This window comes from Mesoplodon mirus (assembly GCF_964341445.2).
Source record: "Mesoplodon mirus genome assembly, chromosome: 12".
Classification (NCBI taxonomy): Eukaryota; Metazoa; Chordata; class Mammalia; order Artiodactyla; family Ziphiidae; genus Mesoplodon; species Mesoplodon mirus.
Window position 1 is genome coordinate 547,797 of NC_138988.1, and position 19,337 is coordinate 567,133.

Below are 19,337 nucleotides of genomic sequence, written 5' to 3' on the forward strand. Positions count from 1 at the left end.
TGGCTAAAAGGAGGGGTGAAGTCCATGAAGGCTCAGATCAGGTGTCTGTTCACCATGACGTCTCCCACTCCTGCAAAACACATGCACGTGTAAAGTGCACAGATGACAGGAATTCAAAAGCATAAAGCTGGAAAACTGACGTGTTGCCCCTCACGGGGTAATACCCTCAGGAAACAGGGGCAGATTCACTTCATTTATCACAGCTTCATCTACTGTGCTAGAAAGTTGGCAGACACATCTGAAATGCCTGAAGGACTTCCAGCTTACCGGCTTATACATCTTCCTTCTAGTCCCTCCCCTCAAATGCAAAAAACATAAACAAAAAAAATCTACGCAGATTATTTTCATATACAGGTTCATTCTCTGCGGGGTTGAATGTAGATGAAATCAGCTCGTCTAAGCGAAAGAGACAGGAGTAAATGGAATTGAATGAGGCAAAGGGAAAGAAGTCAGTCTTGTTGACGTTTATTACAAACAACAACGTGTACTAATCATTCTACTTACCAACTTGATCAAGTTCCAAGATGTTACAGTCAACTCCCAGAGAAGAAAAGAGTTCTTTAACCTGCAACAAAAATGCACCTAAGGTTTACTCTCCCAAAGGTTAGACAGAGCTATGAAATATGGGCATAGTGACAAGGGGTGTTCACAACAGATGTTCAGGAACATGAGCTCTGGTCTACGTTCTCCCCCCTCCTCTACGCGTCCTTCCCAGGAAAACCTCACCCCATCTCTGGTCTATGCTCTCCCCCCTCCTCTATGCATCTTCCCAGGAAAACCTCACCCCACCTCTTTCCTTCCTTTACAATCTGCATTCTCGATTTCCAAATCTGTAACTTTTGCCCAAATCCCCTTTCTGAACTCAGGACGAGCAATATTTCTCCACCTGGCTGACACAGGTACCTCACGTGCAGCATGCCCCAAATAAAATTCATCTGTTCCCACATCACTTTTCCTCTTTGCGTTTTCTGTCAACAGTCATTAAGCCATTCAACAAATACTCATCCACCACACACCTACTATAGAGGTCACCCATTGTTCTACCTACTCAAGATACAACAATGAGAAAGACACCATCCCTGCCCTCCAGTAGGGGAAATGGACAATTCCACCCTGTCACCATTCGCCAGTTGCTTGAACACAAAACCCTAGGTCCCTGCTACTCAGATGGGGGACCAGCAGCGTGGGCATCACTAGGAGCCGTCAGACATGCAGACGCAGGCCCTGCATGCTGATCTGCGTTTCGAGAACTTTGCAGAGCGCGGACTGTGAGTCATTCCAGCGCTTCCCTCTCCTGCAGTGTCTTCCTCCCCTCACGAACCCCTCACCCATCCCGTTAATTACTAAGTCTCGACAGTCCTCTACATGGAGCTAGTTCATCTTTCCAGTTCCCCACAGTCGCTGTCCTCAGCCAGTGATACCCACCACGGGAATTTCTCAGCTCCCTCCTAGGGGCTCTCTAGGTTGCAGCTGATGAGGTCAGCTTTCAGCAGGGCTCCAACCCTTCAATGCCCTCAGCCCTCAAGGTAAAGCCCAGGGGCTCCAATTCCAGGATGGAGGCGTGAGGAACTTGGCAGAAGTGCTCCCTGGCAAACGTCCACAACTGGTGGAACGTGTTTAAAAAGAGCCACTTAAAGTCTCTCGAAATTGAGGGCACACAGCAAATAAGGAAACATTTATTGAAGAAAATCTACTAGATGTCAGTAAGAGCGGAGTCTGAGGCACCTGAGCCGTGACCTGCGCCTTCCCTCCTCTGCCCCCGTCAGCGTGATGGAAGCTCCATTTCAGGTGAACGCGGCCAAGGGAACGAGACTGCCTGTTCCCTGAGATCCCAGCCACCAGAAGGGTCAGGCCACCACCATTTCCCAATCTCCCCACAGCTCTGAGTGGCAGAGGCTATATTCCCGGGCAGCGTGGCCAGCAACATGGGAAAAGCTCCCTTCCTTCAACTACCCCCACTAATAAATCCAAGTTTCTATCCCAGGCAAAAACGCCGGGGCCCTGATCCCCCTGGCCCCAGCCCACTGGTGGGGCCAGGTTCCAGGCTGGGAGAGGCCACCGCCTCACCAGAGCTGCCCATAAAGCAGGTTGTCCCTCCAAGACAAGGGGCTCGCTGTCCCCACCCCAGCTCTGGAGCAAGGTCTCAGAGACTCTGCTCAGGGCAAGAGGTAAACCACAAGACCAGAGAGCTCCAAAACTCTACCTAAAGGAACGGGCTTTATTCGAAACAGACTGTGGGGAAGTTCAAGTCTAAAGGTGCAACTGAAACAATGGAGATTTCAGTGGTGAGCAGTTAAGGGTAGGCTGGTAGCTCCATCCTCCGTAGCCAGCTGGTTTACCAAAGAGCCAGGGAAGGACAGATCGAACAACCACCCTTCTAGGGTCAGAACAAACTGCAAATTTGCCTCAAAAACTACAGCTGCAAAGGGGCCCAGATTTAATTAGATCAGCAAATGGAACAATTTACACACCAGGGCATTGTCAAAAACAGCAGAGCAACCAACCTGCAATTAGTGGAGCCTAACACCTGGCATGACACTGACAGGGTCAGAAAATATAACACAGATGCCCAGCGAGAGCCCTGCTAGCTAAACCCGTTATCCCAGGGTGGCTGCGCAGACCCAAGGCTGCACCTCTGAGGAGCATGGGAGGCTCCATCTTCAGGTGGAAACAAACTTCCCCCAAATAATCCAGCCAACGCACTACAAAGAAATAAACAAGCAAGCATAAACAAGCCACAGAGAAGGAGGGGTCCAGTATCTGGAGTTGCTATCATACATTACCTAAAATGTCCTGGTTTCAACAAAAAAAAAATTACCAGACACACAAAGAAACAGGGAAGTGGATCCATACACAGGAAGAAAAGCAGGCACGAGAACCTGCCTCTGAGAGGTCCCAGATAGCATGATGAACTGGCAAAGCAGCCACTGTAAATACATTCAAGGAACCAGAGAAAAGTATGCTTCAGGAGATATGAAGGAAGGTATGATGCTAACGTCTCATCCAGTAGAAAATATCAATAAGGAGACAGAAATCATATAAAGGAACCAACTGGAAATTATGGGAAAGTACAGTAACCAAAATCAAAATCCCACGATAGTATCTCAGCACTAGATGTGAACTGGCAGAATTAGCAAAGCGGAGGACACATCAGTGGAGATTATGCAGCCTCAACCACAGAGAGAAAAGACAAAGGACAGAACCTTAGAGAAATATGGGACTGCATTAAGCACAATGTACGCATGGTATGAAAACCAGTAAGAGACAGAAAGAAAAGGGCAGAAGAAATATTTGAAGAGATTCACAAAAATATCCCAAATTTGATGAAAAACTGCAATCTAAATCCAAGAAGCTAAATGATGTCAAAGTAAGAGAACTCAGTGAAGCTCTGGAAACTGGTCAGAGACCTACAGCAACCAAGTGAATGCTCAGTGAAGAAAGAGCCACATTTAAATGGGAGAGAATTCTGTGGCACCTTCCATCTCCCCAGTGCTGCACAGCACAGTAAGAGGGGAGCAGCAGCCTGGGCCCCCGGTCTCTTTCACAGCATGGAGAGAGCAGAAAGGCCCTCGCCCCCACGTGAGGGCTGCCTGAAGGACTGGTCTTGGTGAAGCCTAACTGAGACTGAGTGAAAAGCACACATACAGACCCAGGGAAGATGTCCAGAAAAGGCCTCAGAAGAGCTTAGGCCTCCATGCTGCACTGGTTAGGGCAAGTCTTCCTTAACTTGGAGCCAGTCTGTGAAGACTGGGAGAGGTGGCCGTATTTATAATGCCAAATTTTCAAGAAAAGATCACATGCATACAAAGAAACAGAAAAAATGGCCCACTCAAAGGAAAAAATGAATCTCCAAAAATGTCCCTGAACACATATAGACTTCATTCTTACTAGACAAAGACTTGAAAACAACTCTCTTAAATATGCCCAAAGAGGAAAACACAAAGAGCTAAAGGAAATCAGGAAAATGATATATGAATAAAATGAAAATATCAGCAAAGAGATAAAAATAACCAAACAGAAACTCTGAAGGTGAAAAATACAATCAATGTATTATAAAATTCACTAGATGAATTCAAGAGCAGGCTCAACCAGAGAGAAGAAAAAAGCACCAAACTTGAAGAGAGGCCCTTTGAAATGATTAGGTCTGAGGAGGAAAAGGGAAGAAGAAAAATGAACATGGAGCAAGTGACTTGAGGGACACCATTAAACAATATACACGTTATGGAAGCCGCAGAAGAAGAAATGGGGCAGAGAGCTTATCTGAAGAACTAATGCCCCCAAACTCTCCAAATTTGAGGAGAGACATGAATATACACATACAAGAAGCTCAAAAAACCCCAAGAAGGGGACTTCCCTGGTGGCATCGTGGTTAAGAATCTGCCTGCCAATCCCTGGTCCAGGAAGATCCCACATGCCGTGGAGCAACTAAGCCCGTGTGCCACAACTACTGAGCCTGCAAACCACAACTACTGAGCCCACGTGCCACAACTACTGAAGCCCGAGTGCCTAGAGCCCGTGCTCCACAACAAGAGAAGCCACCACAGTGAGAAGCCTGCGCACCGCAACAAGAGTAGCCCCTGCTCGCTGCAACTAGAGAAAGTGCACGCATAGCAATGAAGACCCAATGCAGCCGAAAATAAATAAATAAAATAAATTTTAACAAGCCCCAAGAAGGATAAAGACAAAAAGACTCACACCAAGACACATTATAATCAAAACGTCAAAAACCAAAGACAGAGAGAATCTTGAAAGTAGCAAGAGAACAGCAGCTCGTCACCTACAAGTGATCCTCATTAAGGTTATAAGTGGATTTCTCAGTAGAAACCTCATAGGCCAGAGAGAGCTGGATAATATATTTAAAGTTCTGAAAGAAAAAAAACAAAAATTAAAAAAAAACAACTATTAACCAAGAATTCTATATCTGGCCAAAAAACAAACAAAAAAAAAGTCCTTCAAAAATGAGGGAGAAGCTAAGACTTTCTCAGATAAACAAAAGTTGAAGGAGAACATTAATACTAGACCTGTCTTGCAAGAAATGCTATAGGCAGCCCTTCAAGTTGAAACGAAAGCATGCTAGACAGGAATGCAAAGCCATAGGAAAATACAAAGTTCTCACATAAAGGTAAACATATACAAACATACAGACCAGTAGTACTGTAATTTTAGCTTATAATTACATTTTTTACTCTTCTATTGGATTTAAAAGACGTAAGTCAGAAAGCAACTGTAAGTCTATGGATACACAATATATAAAGATGCAATTTGTGACATAACATGGAGGGATGAAGGGGGAGGGGTCAGAACTTAAAGGAGTAGAGGTTTTGTACGTGATGGAAGTTAAACTGCGATCCGTTTAAAATAGATCATGTATTTAGGGCCGTCTATGTAATTCCAATGGTAACCACAAAAATACCTACAAAATATACACAAGGGAAACAAGAAGGGGGTCAAAAAGTATCATTACAAACAATCAACTGGACATACAGGAAGACAGTCAGAGAGGAAATGAGGGCCAAAAACTGTAAGCTACGCACAAAACAAAGACCCAAATGGCAAAAGCAAGTCCTTCCCTAACAGTAATTACTTTAAATGTAAACGGATTAAACTCCCCAAACAAGAGACATAGACTGACAGAATGGATAAAAAGACAGGATCCAACATTATGCTGTCTAGAAGAGACTCACTTTAGAGCTAAGGACACACACAGGCTGAAACTGAAAGGATGGAAAAGCCATGCCTAGCAGATAGTAACCAAAAGAGAGCTGGAATGTTTATACTAATATAAAACAAAATAGACCTTACACCAAAACTGGTATAAGAGACTAAAAAGGACATTATATAGTTTATTATTATTATTATTTATATATATATTTTTTGGCTGCGTTGGGTCTTTGTTGCTGTGCACGCGCTTTCTCTAGCTGCGGCGAGCAGGGGCTACTCTTCTTTGTGGTGTGTGGGCTTCTCATTGTGGTGGCTTCTCTTGTTGCAGAGCATGGGCTCTAGGCACATGGACCTCAGTAGTTGCAGCACACAGGCTCAGTAGTTGTAGCACGTGGGCCCTAGAGCATGAAGGCTCAGTAGTTGAGGCAGGCGAACTCTAGCTTGCACAGGCTTCAGTAGTCGTGGCACGTGGGCTCAGTAGTTGTGGTTCGTGGGCTCTAGAGCACAGGCTCGGGAGTTGTGGCACAGGGGCTTAGTTGCTCCACAGCATGTGGGATCTTCCCAGCCCAGGGATCAAACCTGTGTCCCCTGCATTGGCAGGCAGATTCTTAACCACTGCACCACCAGGGAAGTCCAAAAAGCACATTATATGTTAAAAGGACATTGTATGTCAATTTACCAAGAAGACATAACAATCATAAAAATATATACACCAAACCTCAGAGCTTCTAAATATATGAAGCAAACATTAACCAAACTGAAGAAAGAAACGGATAGAACTAAATTATAGTAGAAGACTTTAATATTCCACTTTCAAAAATGGATAGAACAACCAGACAGAAGACGAATTAGGAAACAGAGGGCTGAAAGAACACAATAGACCAATTGGACCTAACAGACACATTACATAACACTCCACCCAAAAAACGTAGAATACATATCTTTCTCAAGTACACATGGAACATTCTCCAGGATACATCATAGCCTAGGTCACAAAAGAAGTCTTAATAAAAAGATTAAAATATATAAAGTATCTTTTCTTATCACAGTAGAATGAAACTAGAAATCAGAGCAGAAGGAAAACTAGAAAATTCACAAATATGTGGAAATTAAACATCACACTCTTAAACAATAAGTCAAAGAAGAAGTCACAAGGGAAATCACAGACTATCTTGACAAGTGAAAATGAGAACACAACATACCAAACCTTACGGGATGCAGTGAAAGTAGTGATAAGAGAAAAACTTAGTTATAGATGTTTACATTAAAAAAGAAGAAATACCTTAAATCAACAACCTAACTTTACACCTTAACTAGGAAAAGAACAAACTAAACTCAAAGCTAGCAAAAGAGAGGAAATAAGAGCAGAGATAAACAAAATAGAGAATAGAAAAACAATATAGAAAATTAACAAAACCAAGAGTTGGTTCTTTGAAAAGATCTACAAAATCAACATACCTTTAGCTAGACTGACTAAGAAAAAAATAGAGAAGACTCAAATAACTAAGATCAGAAATGAAAGAGGCAACATTACTACTGTTTCTACAGAAATATTACAAGACAGTACTCTGAACACTCTAACACTAACAACTCGGATAACCTAGATAAAACTGATAAATTCCTAGAAACATGGAACCTACTAAGACTGAATCATGAATAAGCAGAAAAGGTGAATACACCTGTAACTAGTAAGGAGACTGAATCAGTAATCAAAAGCCTCCCAATGAAGAAAAGCCCAGGACCGGATGGCTTCACTGGTGAATTCTACTGAACATATAAAGAAGAGTGAACACCAATCCTCCTCAAACTCTCCCAAAAATTTGAAGAGGGAACACTTCCAAATTCATTCTATGAGACTATCATTGCCCTGATACCAAAGCCAAAGACACCACAAGAAAACAATGGACCAATATCCCTCATAAATATTGACAGAAAAATCCTCAACAAAATAAATACTAGCAATAGGAATTCAACAGAGTATTAAAACTATTATACACTATGATCAAGTGGGATTTATTCCTAGAATGCAAGGGTGGTTCAACATACAAACATAGATTAATGTAGTACACACCACGTTAACAGAATGAAGAGAAAAAAAACCACATGATCATTTCAATGGATGCAGAAAAAGCATTTAAGAAAATTCAACACCCTTTCATGATAAAAACACTCAGCAGACTAATAATAGAAAGAAATTACCTCAGCATAATAAAGGCCATAAAAAAGCCCACAGCTAACATCAGACTTGATGGCAAAAGACTGAAAGCATTTCCACTAAGATCAGAAACAAGACAAGGATGCCCACTTCCACCATTTCCACTCAATATAGTACTGGAAGTCCTAGCTAGAAAAATAAGGCAAAAAATAAAAGTAATAAAGGGCAACCAAACTGGAAAAAAAAAGTAAAATTATCTCTGTTCACTGATAAAATGATCTTATATGTATAAATTCCTAAAGATTGTACAAAATACTGTTATAACTAATAAAAAATTTAGGAAAGTTTAGCATACAAAATCAACACAAAAAATCAGCTGTTTTTCTATATACTAATAATGAATAATCCAAAAAAAAGAAATTTAAAAAATAATTCCACTTACAATATCATGAAGAACATTTAGGAATAAACTTAACTAGGAGGCAAAGACTTGTACACTAAAAACTACAACACACTGCTGAAACAATTAAAGAAGATACCAATAACTGGAAAGAAATCCTATGTTCACAGATTAGAAGACTTAATATTGTTAAGATTTCAATACTACCCACCCAAAGTGATCTAATCTCTATCAAAATCCCAACAGTGATTTTTGCAGAAATAGAAAAATCCATCCTAAAATTCATATAGAATCTCAAAAGAGCCCTGAATAGCTGAAAAATTCTTGATAAAGAAGAACAAAGTTGGAGGTCTCACACTTCCTGATTTCAAAAATTGCTACAAAGCTACAGTAACCAAAACAGTGTGGTACTGGCATAAAGACAGACATGAAGAGCAGCAGAAGAAAATAGAGAGCCAAGAAATAAAGGCTCACATATAAGGTCAAATAACTTTCGGCAATGGTGTCAAGACCATTCAATGGGGAAATGACAATCTTTTCAATAAATGGAGCTGAGAAAACTGGATATCCATATGCAAAAGAATGAAGTTGGACCCCTACCTAACACCATATACAAAAATCAACACAAAATGGATTAAAGACTTAAATGTAAGAGCTAAAACTATAAAACTCCTAGAAAAAAAAAAAAAGACAAAAGCTCTATGGCATTGGATTTGGTGGTATTTTGCATATGACACCAAAGGAATAGGCAGCAAAAGAAAACAGAGAAATTCGACCTCATGAAAGTTAAAAATTTTGTGCATTAAAGAACACTATCAACTGAGGAAAGAGGCAACTCCAGAATTGGAGACATATTTCAAATCACATATCTGATAAGGGATTAACCTATAAAATATATAGAGAACTAAAACTAAACAAACAAGAAAAACCCCAATTTAAAAATTGACAAAGTACTTGAATAGACAGTTCTCCAAAAGAGATACTGTCCATTAATAAATGGTCAATAATCATGTGAAAAGATATTCAACATCATTAATCATTAGAGAAACGCAAATCAAACCACAATGAGATATCGCTTCACACCCATTAGGATAACTATTATCAAAACAAAAACAGTATAAAAAACAGAAAATAACAAGTGTTGGCCAGGATGTGGAGAAACTGGAACCTTTGTGCACTGCTGGTGGGAATTTAAAATAGTATGGCCCCATGGAAAACAGTATGGCGGTTCCTCAAAAAATTAAAAATATATAGAAATACCATATGAGCCAGCAAATCCCCCTCTGGGTATAAGCCCAAAAGAACTGAAAAGAGACCCAAACAGATATTTGGACACCCACGTTCACAGCAGCAATAGTCACAGTAGCCAAAAGGTGGAATTGACCCACTTGTCCATTGATGGATGAATGGATAAAGAAAATATGGTCTATACAGACAGTGGAGTAGTACTCAGCCTTAAAAAGGAAGGGAACTGTGACCCATACTACAATACAGATGAACTCTGAGGACATCAGACTAAATGAAATCAGCCAGTCGGGAAACGACAAACACTGTACAATTCCCTTTACGTGAGGTCCCTAGAGGAGTCACATTCCTAAGACGGGAAGCAGATGGCGGGGCCAGGGGCTGGGGTGGGGGACGGGGAGTTACTGTTTAATGGGGACAGAGTGTCAGCTGGGGAAGATGAAAACACTTCCGTGGTTGCCTGGTGGTGATGGCTGCACAGCAACGCGAATGTGCTTGACGCCACTGAACTTAAAGTGGTTAAAACGGTAAACCTTATGCTACGTGTATTTTACTACAGAACACAAAAGCTAACCAATGGAAGTATACATTTTTAATCCACAGATGTATGAATTAAGGGCTGGGGAAAACATGGCTTACAGTTAATGTGGGGAAGGGGCTAAAACATGAGGGCGTGTTTTTCACTATTTCCTTTGGGCCGTGGTCTTGCATGTGGCTCACAGGCAGTTCCCGCCTGGTCAGGTGCCCGCACATGCAGCCCACTCCACACACGGTTGCCAGATTCCAGGTCACAGGCCAGACCCTTTCACTCCTCACAAGTCTGACATCATGAAGTCCACGCTTACCACCACGCATTTTTAGATCTCAATACTGCTGAGAAACTGAAGTTTGGCCATTTGCCACTTTACTCTCCTGATTCCCTTTCATACACCCTGTGTTCAGCCCCACTATTTTCATGGCATCATGTCCTACCTTTGCTTATAGGAACTCCTCAGCTAGATGCTATTCCTTGCCTACATCCACCTGATCCCTCAAGGACCAGCTTAAACATCACGTCCTTAATTTTTCTGATCCCCACAGAAGCAGCTGTTTTTGTCTCTCATTCCCACAGCACCTGTCTTGCACACGCGTTTCTTTGGGTACCTGAGAACTGGCTGATCACAGCTCCATTAGACCACGAGTTCTCGGGAGGCAAGGCCACAGTTTATTCATTTCTGCAGCCCAAAACACTAAGCACCCAGTAACACTTGCTGAATGACATTAGCGGCCCAATAAAGGAACAAACCTCTCTACCTGACTCTGCACAGGTAGGGATGTGGAATACGGTGTCCAGTCTGGGTGACACATTTAAGCGGTTCATGGTCAAACTATTGCACAATCCATTTAGCGAAGGGTCACATGTAGAGACAAATGACATAAACACATGAAAAGCTTGGCCAGGAAAGAAAAACACTCAGGGAAAATACTGAAATATCTGCCATCCAAGTAGAAGCCAGATTCTTAATTCTGTGCACTGGAGCAACAATCACCTCCAAAAGTGAGTAAATGTTTCAGGGAGACAGATTTCGGCTCAATTTTTTAAAAGTTCCAGTAAACGGAGCTGTCCAATTATGTAACAGGACTCAAAGTAGTGGCCACGTTGTTGGAAGGGGTGACACACACAGAACAGAAAATCATCTGTCCTAAGATTTTCTGTGTCAGCAAAAGTTTGACCAGAACAATCTAAGGCTGTTTATTCACTCAGCTCACTTACCTGCCTCATACTACTATAGGCCCCAGTGACACAGCAGTGGCCAGGCACAGTTCTGACCGCTTGGCCCTTTTATAAGCTCCAAAGGACTACTTAAATACGTAGAGAAAGAAGACAGAGGCTAGAAAGAGACCAACACATATGTGAGAACCTGAGAGGTGATGAGTGAGCATTCAAACCACCGTGGAAAGAATGGACTCTCCAAAAAATGAAGCAGGGACAACTGACAAGTTATAAAGGAAAAAATGAACTGGATCCCCACACGTCCTCAGCTTCAAGTCCAGGTGGAATTAAAGAAGAAGGTTTCTTAAATAAGACACAAAAAGCACAAACCAGAAAAGAAAAAGAGTGATAGTCAACCATGTTAAACTTCCAAACTTCAGTTAACCAAAAGATCCCCAAAAGAGAGTAAAAAGAAAAGCCAAATCTGGGTGATTTTCCAATACATATCACCAGAGGACTAGTATCCAAAACACATAAAGAACGCCTATAAATCAGTAACAATAAATGAATAAAACAACCTAATAGAGAAATAAGCAAAATATCTGAACGTTTTGCAGAAGAGGAAGCTCAAATGACCCGTAAACACGTGAAAAGATGTTCAACGTCATCAGGGAAATGCAAAGCTAAAGCCACAATGAAATACCATCTCATAAATGCCAGAATGGCAATAATTAAATATATCAACAGTTGGCAAGGATGTACAGTAGTGGGAACTGTTAATACCCTGCCAGCGGCGGGGTAAGTGGTAAGACCACGTGGGAAAACATTTTGGTATCACCTCGTTAAGGAAGAAATCATGCTTCCTCTGTGGGCCAGCCGTTCAGCTTCAAAATGCCTACTCTAGGGCTTCCCTGGTGGCGCAGTGGTTGAGAGTCCACCTGCCGATGCAGGGGACGCGGGTTCGTGCCCCGGTCTGGGAAGATCCCACATGCCGCGGAGCAGCTGGGCCCGGGAGCCATGGCCGCTGAGCCTGCGCGTCCGCAGCCTGTGCTCCGCAATGGGAGAGGCCACAACAGTGAGAGGCCCGCGTACTGCAGAAAAAAAAAAAAAAGCCTACTCTAAAATAGCGAGTCTTGTGTACGTGCACCGGGCCATACGGTAAGAATAGGCATAACCATGTTGTATTGGAGAGCAAACTAGAAACAGCAGAACTGATACACCGTGGTTATGAGTCATCCTAGGGAAGACTACAGTAATGAAAAAGAACAAACCCCAGTTACAGGTACTAACATGCATCAATCTCTAAAACATAACTGCTGAAGGAAAAAAGTGCAGAATACAAATGCATGATTCTACTTAACATAAAGTACCAAAACAAGCCAAAAGGAACAAGGTACGGTTTAATGATACATATGTTTGGCGGCAAAACTGTAAGGAAAAGCAAGGAATTCTGGCTAGTGGTCACCCTGGTTGGGGTGGGGGGGCGGGGGGTGTGGTATGAACCAGGGGATCAGGAGGCTCCTGCCGGAGTGTGGTCTTCCTAGAGAAACTGGAAGGAGCACGTGCGGGATACACGTTTGCCTGAACAACGTATAAGTCAATGGAAATCTGAAAATAAGATTGAAAATCGTAATTTCACGCACCTATCCCAACAGTTTATGCTTGTGCATCTTCCGCGTATTATTTCGACTCTCAATAACGTGAAGTATAGCTCAAATACGCAAAGTGCAACCATACAGATGGGTCTGTCTTCCAGAGGATCACTGCTCAAACTCACAACACAGGTGCAGTGAGGGGCCGCGTGCAGTCCGGCCCAAACTGCCGCTGAGGCGCCAAGAGGACGAGGGGCACGCGGTCGGGACGGGACCAGCGCCGGCCTCTCCCCACGGCTCTCCTCCCAGAACAGGACCGGTGAGGCCTTTTCCCTCCGGATCCCCTGCCCACGTCCACCAGGCTCGCGGCCAGGGCAGGACAGCGGCTCTCGCCCGCAGGCCCGTCCGGAGGCTGAAGGCAGGACCGCGTGGTCCAGCCGAGGACGGCGGGGCCAGTGTAGCCTTCCAGACAGGGTCCGCGGGCGAGGGCGGAACGGACGGGCCCGAGCCCCGGGGAGCGGGCGGACACGGACCAGCGGACCCGGGCAGGGGTGGGGGGTCGCGGAGGCGACGGACCAGTGGGCCTGGAAGCCCCTACCCGCCTACCCGCGCACTGTGCGGACAGTAGCTCTTGCTGAAGATGACCACTCGGTGGCCCTCGATAAGGCCCAGCAGGCGGCGCCGAAGCTCCTCGCGGGCCGCGGAAGACAGGCGGCTGGTCCCGGGGGCGGACAGGCGGGCCCGGCGCCCGGGCGGCGACCGCAGCACGGATACGCCGCGGACATTGCCCAGTCGGCGGTTGGGGGCGGCGCCGCTCGCTGGTCCTGGGGACGTCTGCGCCCACGAGGGCGGCGGCGGCTGCGGCGGCAGCTGCGCCAGGGCCGCGGTGTCACTCCCGGCTGGGCCGGGCCTGCCCGGAGAGGAGACACCGGCTCCGGAAGAGCAGACGAAAGTTAGGCAGGGACCCCGAGTGCCGCCCACGCCCTGCAACGGCCGCTGGCTCCGCCCCGGCTCCGCCCCGGCTCCGCCCCGGCTCCGCCCCGGCTCCGCCCCGGCTCCGCCCCGGCTCCGCCCCGGCTCCGCCCCGGCTCCGCCCCGGCGCATGCGAACTAGGTCTCTGCTCGGCCTCTGTGGGGACTTGCCTGCCCTTCGCAAAGGGGCGGGTGCCGAGCTGTATGGTCTTGTTATCCCAACGTTGGTACGCGCACCGCGGGACCGCCCAGTCTCCGTGTGACCTCCCAGGGGTGACCCCTGTGGAGGACTTACTTCCACTCCACAAACCCCTTTAGGCCACCTTAAAAATAGATATATGGTCTTCAGTGAGGATGGATGTCTCAATCTTTGGAAAGAGTGAATAAATAAAACCATCTTTAGGAAAGATGGCTATTTTTTAAAGCTTGTATCCAGCAAAGTAAATAAAAATACTACTGTTTCTTATCTCTACCAAGTTTTTAAAGGAATTTCCTAGGTCGCTACCCCTCAGTCCCATACTGCATAGAATTCTGGAGGCACTTCTAATAAAGGGACCCTGGAGTCATCTGTGCCAGAACAGGAATCCTGTATCCATCATTTGGGTGGCTGGGTGGGGGATCTCAGGGCTAACTTGCTCACCATGACTTACAGCCCCCTGTGGATGTAGGATGAATGTATTAAACCCCAATAAAGAGAGATATTCAACCACAAGACCAGCAGGCGTGGCCTGGTCCCTCACAGGGGTCATCTCCTGACACCTTGTGGTTCCCGGTGCTTCAGCCACACTGGCTTTCTCCCTGTGCTTCAGTTACGTCAAACACAGTCCCGCATTAGGGTCTTTGCATTTTCTGTTTACTCAGCCTAGATGTTCTCCCTCATCCAGCAAATCTAGCTTTTTCTAGGGGGCAGTATGAGAAGGAGATGCCTGAGGTCATTTCTCAGGCAGGCTGAGGTCAATCCAGGTCTCCTGCTGACCATTCACTCACAGCCCCTTGCAGGTTCCTTTCTAAGTATCACCTACTTTACTGTGGAATTGGCTTTATGGCTACAAATATGATAGTAAGGAGAAAGGGCTGCCTACAGCTTCAACTTAGGTTTATTGTCCTCAACACCCTTGTGCCAAATTTGTTATCTACTTGGCCCTGAGGATGCCTCTAACCTTAGTTTTCAAAATTTAAGAGTTTCCCAGGCTTCCTTACGATGAAACATCCCGTCCCCTCCCCGTCCTCAGCCTCCGGTCCTCTCCTTGGCCAGAGGCTGGGTCACTGAGAGAAAGGATAACACATTTCTTTCTGCTTCCCTGCTTCCTGGGTTTTCCTTTGTATCCTGTTCATGGCCTTACATCTAGTTGATCCATCAAAGCTTCACTGGTGGGGCCTTTCAGAACTATGACACTGTTTTTAGGAAACTGTATTTTAATTAAGCTCTGAAAAAGCACAGGCTCTGAAGCCAGACAGCCTGGCTCAGAATCCCAGCCCCACTGCTTCCTAGTCAGTGGTCTGAGACAAGAGTCATAGGATGAGACTAATACCAGTTCCTACCTCAAAGGGTTGATGTGAATTTACAAGAGTCAATACACATAAGTGCTGAAGACAGCATCTGGCACCTGGTAAGCCCGCAATCAGTACGTGTGTGAGGTTTCAGTATTTACTCCTCCCAACAGCCCCAGAAAGGAGAGATCATTGTCTCCACCTGAGAGGTGAGACAGCTAAGGATGGAGATGAGAACAGGATCTTCGCAAGGCCACACAGATGTCGGAGGAGGGACAGACTCGGGTCTCGGGCCCTTCCCTCTGGGGTACTGCCTTCTCCAGAATCAGCGCTGCAATTCCCTTCAATTCCCTGTAGTATGGAAGCCAGCTCAAGTGGTGGGCTCTGTTACTTGCAATAAAAAGCATCTTAACAAATAAAAATATTTCAGGATTATGATGTTAGGTGCAGAAAAATTCATGACTCATAATTTGTTAATGGAGTATATTTTTATCATAAAATATCCTTCTTTGTCCTTGTTAACTCTTCAGTCGTTAAATTCTATTTTTCTAAATATTACTGTGGCCCAATCTACTTTCTTCTGTTGGTATTTATAAACATATCATTTTCTATCCTTTAATTGTCAACATATATTTGTCTTTTTCTTCCATATTTGTCTCCTGGGGCAGCAAACAGCCTAATTAATCACCTCTTATCCCTTGTAAGTCCTTAATTCATTGAAGTCAGATTCAAGAAATCAGATGATAGAGCCAAGAAGACATTGACACAGAAACTAGATTAGTGGTTGCCTCGGGCTGGGCAGCAGGGGAGAAAATAGGGAGGCATGGGGAGTGCGGGCTAAGGGTTATAGGATATTTCTTGAGAAAAAAATGTTCTAAAATCATGGCGATGGATGCATAACTCTGTGAATATACTAAAAGCCTTTGAATTTACACTTTAAATGGGTGCATTTCATGGCGTGTGAATTAAGTTGTTAAATAAAGAAAATACGAATAAATAAAACAAGAAACAATTAGAAAACTGGAACTCTTAGAAATTTGATGTATTGTTGCCAAAACTTATTTATATATAAAAATATTGTACATAATATATATTATGTATATTATATATAAGTATGATATGAATTATATATATTACATAATTATCTACACTTATATATTTCTATGTATACGCACGTGTCTATGTATAAGAAAATTTCCCACAATATGGCACAATAAAGAGGCAGAAAATATGAAAGAAGATAAGAAACCAAAAAAACCAATCCATGAGGTTACAATGTCTGTCCAATAGAAGCTCCAAAAATATAGACAGAGAAAAAGGGACAGAAATAGGAAAATAATAGTAATAATAGGAGACAACTTCCCAGCACATGAGCCTTCAGGCCAGAAGGGCCCTCTGAGTGCCCAGCATAACGGATCAAAAAGACCCACAAGACAGCAGCACAAAATTTCAGAATATCAAGAATAATGGAAATATCCTACGAGCTTCCAAAAAAGGTGGGTGCGGTGGGGGATGCATTTGGCATCAGATGCCTCACCAGTAACTCTGGGTGCTGGGGGGAAAAGGAACACCACCTCTAAATTTGTGAGGAACATTAATTTTGCACCTAGACATCTAGAATAAGCCAATGTTTAAAGGCAAAGTAAAGGTGTTTTCAGACATAGAAGGACTCAGGAGGTTGACCCTGCACAGAGCATTTCTCAAGAAGTTATTTGAGGATCTCCTCCACCCAAATGAGGAGCTAACCCTTGAAGAAATGCTCCAGTCAATCCGCCATCTCACAGAGCAGTTGTTTCAAAGAGAAGGAGGAAAATGTTCGGGAAAAAAACGGAGCCTGGGCAGCAGCCCCCTGCTGCTCCTTAGTGCAGAGGGCTCACCAACCCGGCCTCCGCGGACACCCAGTGTTTGTAAAGTTTCCTTAGTGGGAGGCTGCTTTCCTATCACCGTGCCCCAGAGGGCAGAGAGTGGGGGAATAACCCAGGGACGTGGCTACCCAGCTGGGTGACACTGAGTGGGCCCAGGACGGGCAGAAAAATAAAGGCAGCGGGTGTGTCAGTTAGCTGCTGCTGCGTAAGGAACCATCCTTCATCAACAGCCCTCGGTGCTCGTGGTCTGAGGAGGCAGGGTTCTGCCCTTCTGAGCCGGGCTCTGCGGGGCTTGCTGCCATGTCAGCTGTGAGTCAGCCCCGAGTCAGCGTGCGGCCTCACTCCTCTCCGCGCAGCTTCCTAGCACATCCGGAGATTCAGCTGGGACAGCTGGGTGACTCATCCTGCAGCAGGCAGGCCCAGAGATCTCTGAGAGACAGGAAACATGCAAGGCCTCCAGAGGCCTTGGCTGGGAACCAGAACACCTTCTCTTTTGCGACTTCCTGTCGACCAAAGGGCCAGAGAGAGGTACCCTGCCCTCCTCCTGACAGGACGGGCTGCAGTCCCATCACCAAGGACATGCACACAGGGAGGGGACAAAATCGGGGCTTCTTTTGCCAACAGTCTCCCAGGGGGAAAGAAAACAAGGATTTCAGAAGGTAGCAGAAGGGAACCTCTCTTTCTCCACTCCGGGTGTTCTGAGTCGTTCAGACTTTGCTGTGCTTCTTTCCCTGTTTTCCGCACGTGGAGGAGCCTTTGGTCAGCCCAGCACGGCTCCCCTGAGCCAAGGGACCCACCAGAGTGGGATTCGGGTCCTGCTGGAGCAGAGACTCACTCTCCCCTCCCAGGCGTGGAGGCAGCAGAGGGTCAGGCTGGGCCACTCAAGTGAAGGGAGAGCTGCCCCCGCCCGTTTCCTGGCGTTGCTCTTTCCAGAAAGCAGCCGGGAAAGGTAGCGGGGAGGTCTGAGTCATGGAAATGCCTGTTCAGGCGGAACCTTCTGAGTTTCTTTAAGTTACATAAACGGAAGTCAGGCCGGCAGGTCCGACTGTTTTTTTTTTTTAGAGGTGTCAACAGTTTCTTTGCCTTGGAAATGCCTACGCTCCAGAGTCCTTAGTAAACAGGGTCAGGAGGGGATGGTGGCACATTCGCACCGCGGCCCCCAGCCCTCCAGGGAAGGGGCGGAGGACTCTCTGCCGTTATTGAAAGCAGAGCCTCTCGCCGACAGCGCGTGGCCTCCCTCAGGTCCCAGCGGGAAAGGCGGCTCCGGCCCCGAAGGTAACTCCGCGGGGAGGGCGGAGGCCGCTGGGGGCGGCCTGCCCACCGCGCCAGCCCCGGGTCCCCGCGGGGAGATGTCGGGCTCGGGCCCGGAAGGTGCCGTTCCCGCACGGCCCGGGGATTCTTGGACAACTGGGCCGGGCAGAGTGCAGCCTCAGATGCAGAGCAGCTGTAAGCCAGAGCGAGCGGCGGATTGGAGCGCAGCGCGGGACCAGGGCTCGCCGGCCGCTGGGCGGACTGGCTGCGCTCTCCGCGGTCGGTTCCCGGAGGTGGTTCCCGGAGGTGATTCCTCTGCCGCAGGCGCGCTCGTCTCTCAGCGCCCGCGCAGCAGGGCCCGGGGCCTGGCACCGCTGGAGGATTCCTGCCGGGATTCCGCGCGTTCCGAGGCGCGTCCGCCTGCCGAGCAGCGCCGCAAGGACGCCCTCGCGTGGGGGCCCGCCCAGCGTCACTTCTGCGGCCGGCCGTCAGGTGGCAGTGGCTGCTCGGGAAGCGGGCGGCGCGAGGCGCTTCCTCTCCGCGCACCTGGACGCAGGTGCGTCCCCGCCGCCCGCGCCGGCGCACCTGGGCGCCTCGGGACCGCGGGGGCCGGCCCCCGCAGGACGTCTCCCCGTTCAGCAACCCTCGCTCCGGGTCTGGATTTCTCCTCTTAAACAGGTCAAGCCCGTCTCGGGTTCACGGAGGAAACAGGTATGAGCGCATGGCGTGAACCCTGGAGGGTTCCATAGAGCGGAAATGCCTAGTGTGGACTCCCTGATGAACCGGAAGAGCAGAGGCGTGCTCTGTTCTCAAGGAAGGTCCTGGTCGGCCACCGAGAGCCCCGCCCTGCGCAAGAAGGCACGTGCACAGGCAGCGACGTAAGGAAGGACGGACAGAAAGTGTGCTGCCGCTTGGCCTGTATTGACTCACTGAAACCGCACGGTAGCCTTCTGATTCTGAGCTACTTGGATTGTCCCCATTACACAGACAAGGAAACTGAGGCCCAGAGAAGT

General features: G+C 46.5%; 1 protein-coding gene across 4 annotated transcripts in view; it reads right to left on the minus strand.

Annotated features, from left to right (window-relative positions):
- Positions 1–13,863, minus strand: part of TXNRD3 (thioredoxin reductase 3) — a 45,553-nt gene extending 31,690 nt beyond the window's left edge. For all 4 annotated transcript variants that reach the window (XR_014295415.1, XM_082637189.1, XM_082637190.1 and 1 more), the window contains exons 1-2: positions 13,353–13,863; positions 505–565 (exon numbers count right to left, since the gene is read on the minus strand). Coding sequence is in view for 3 of the 4 variants with exons in the window: in XM_082637189.1 (XP_082493315.1) it covers positions 505–565; positions 13,353–13,850 (559 nt within the window). In the remaining variant the exon portion in view is untranslated. The remainder of the gene's footprint in view (positions 1–504; positions 566–13,352) is intronic.
- Positions 13,864–19,337: the final 5,474 nt, after the last annotated feature.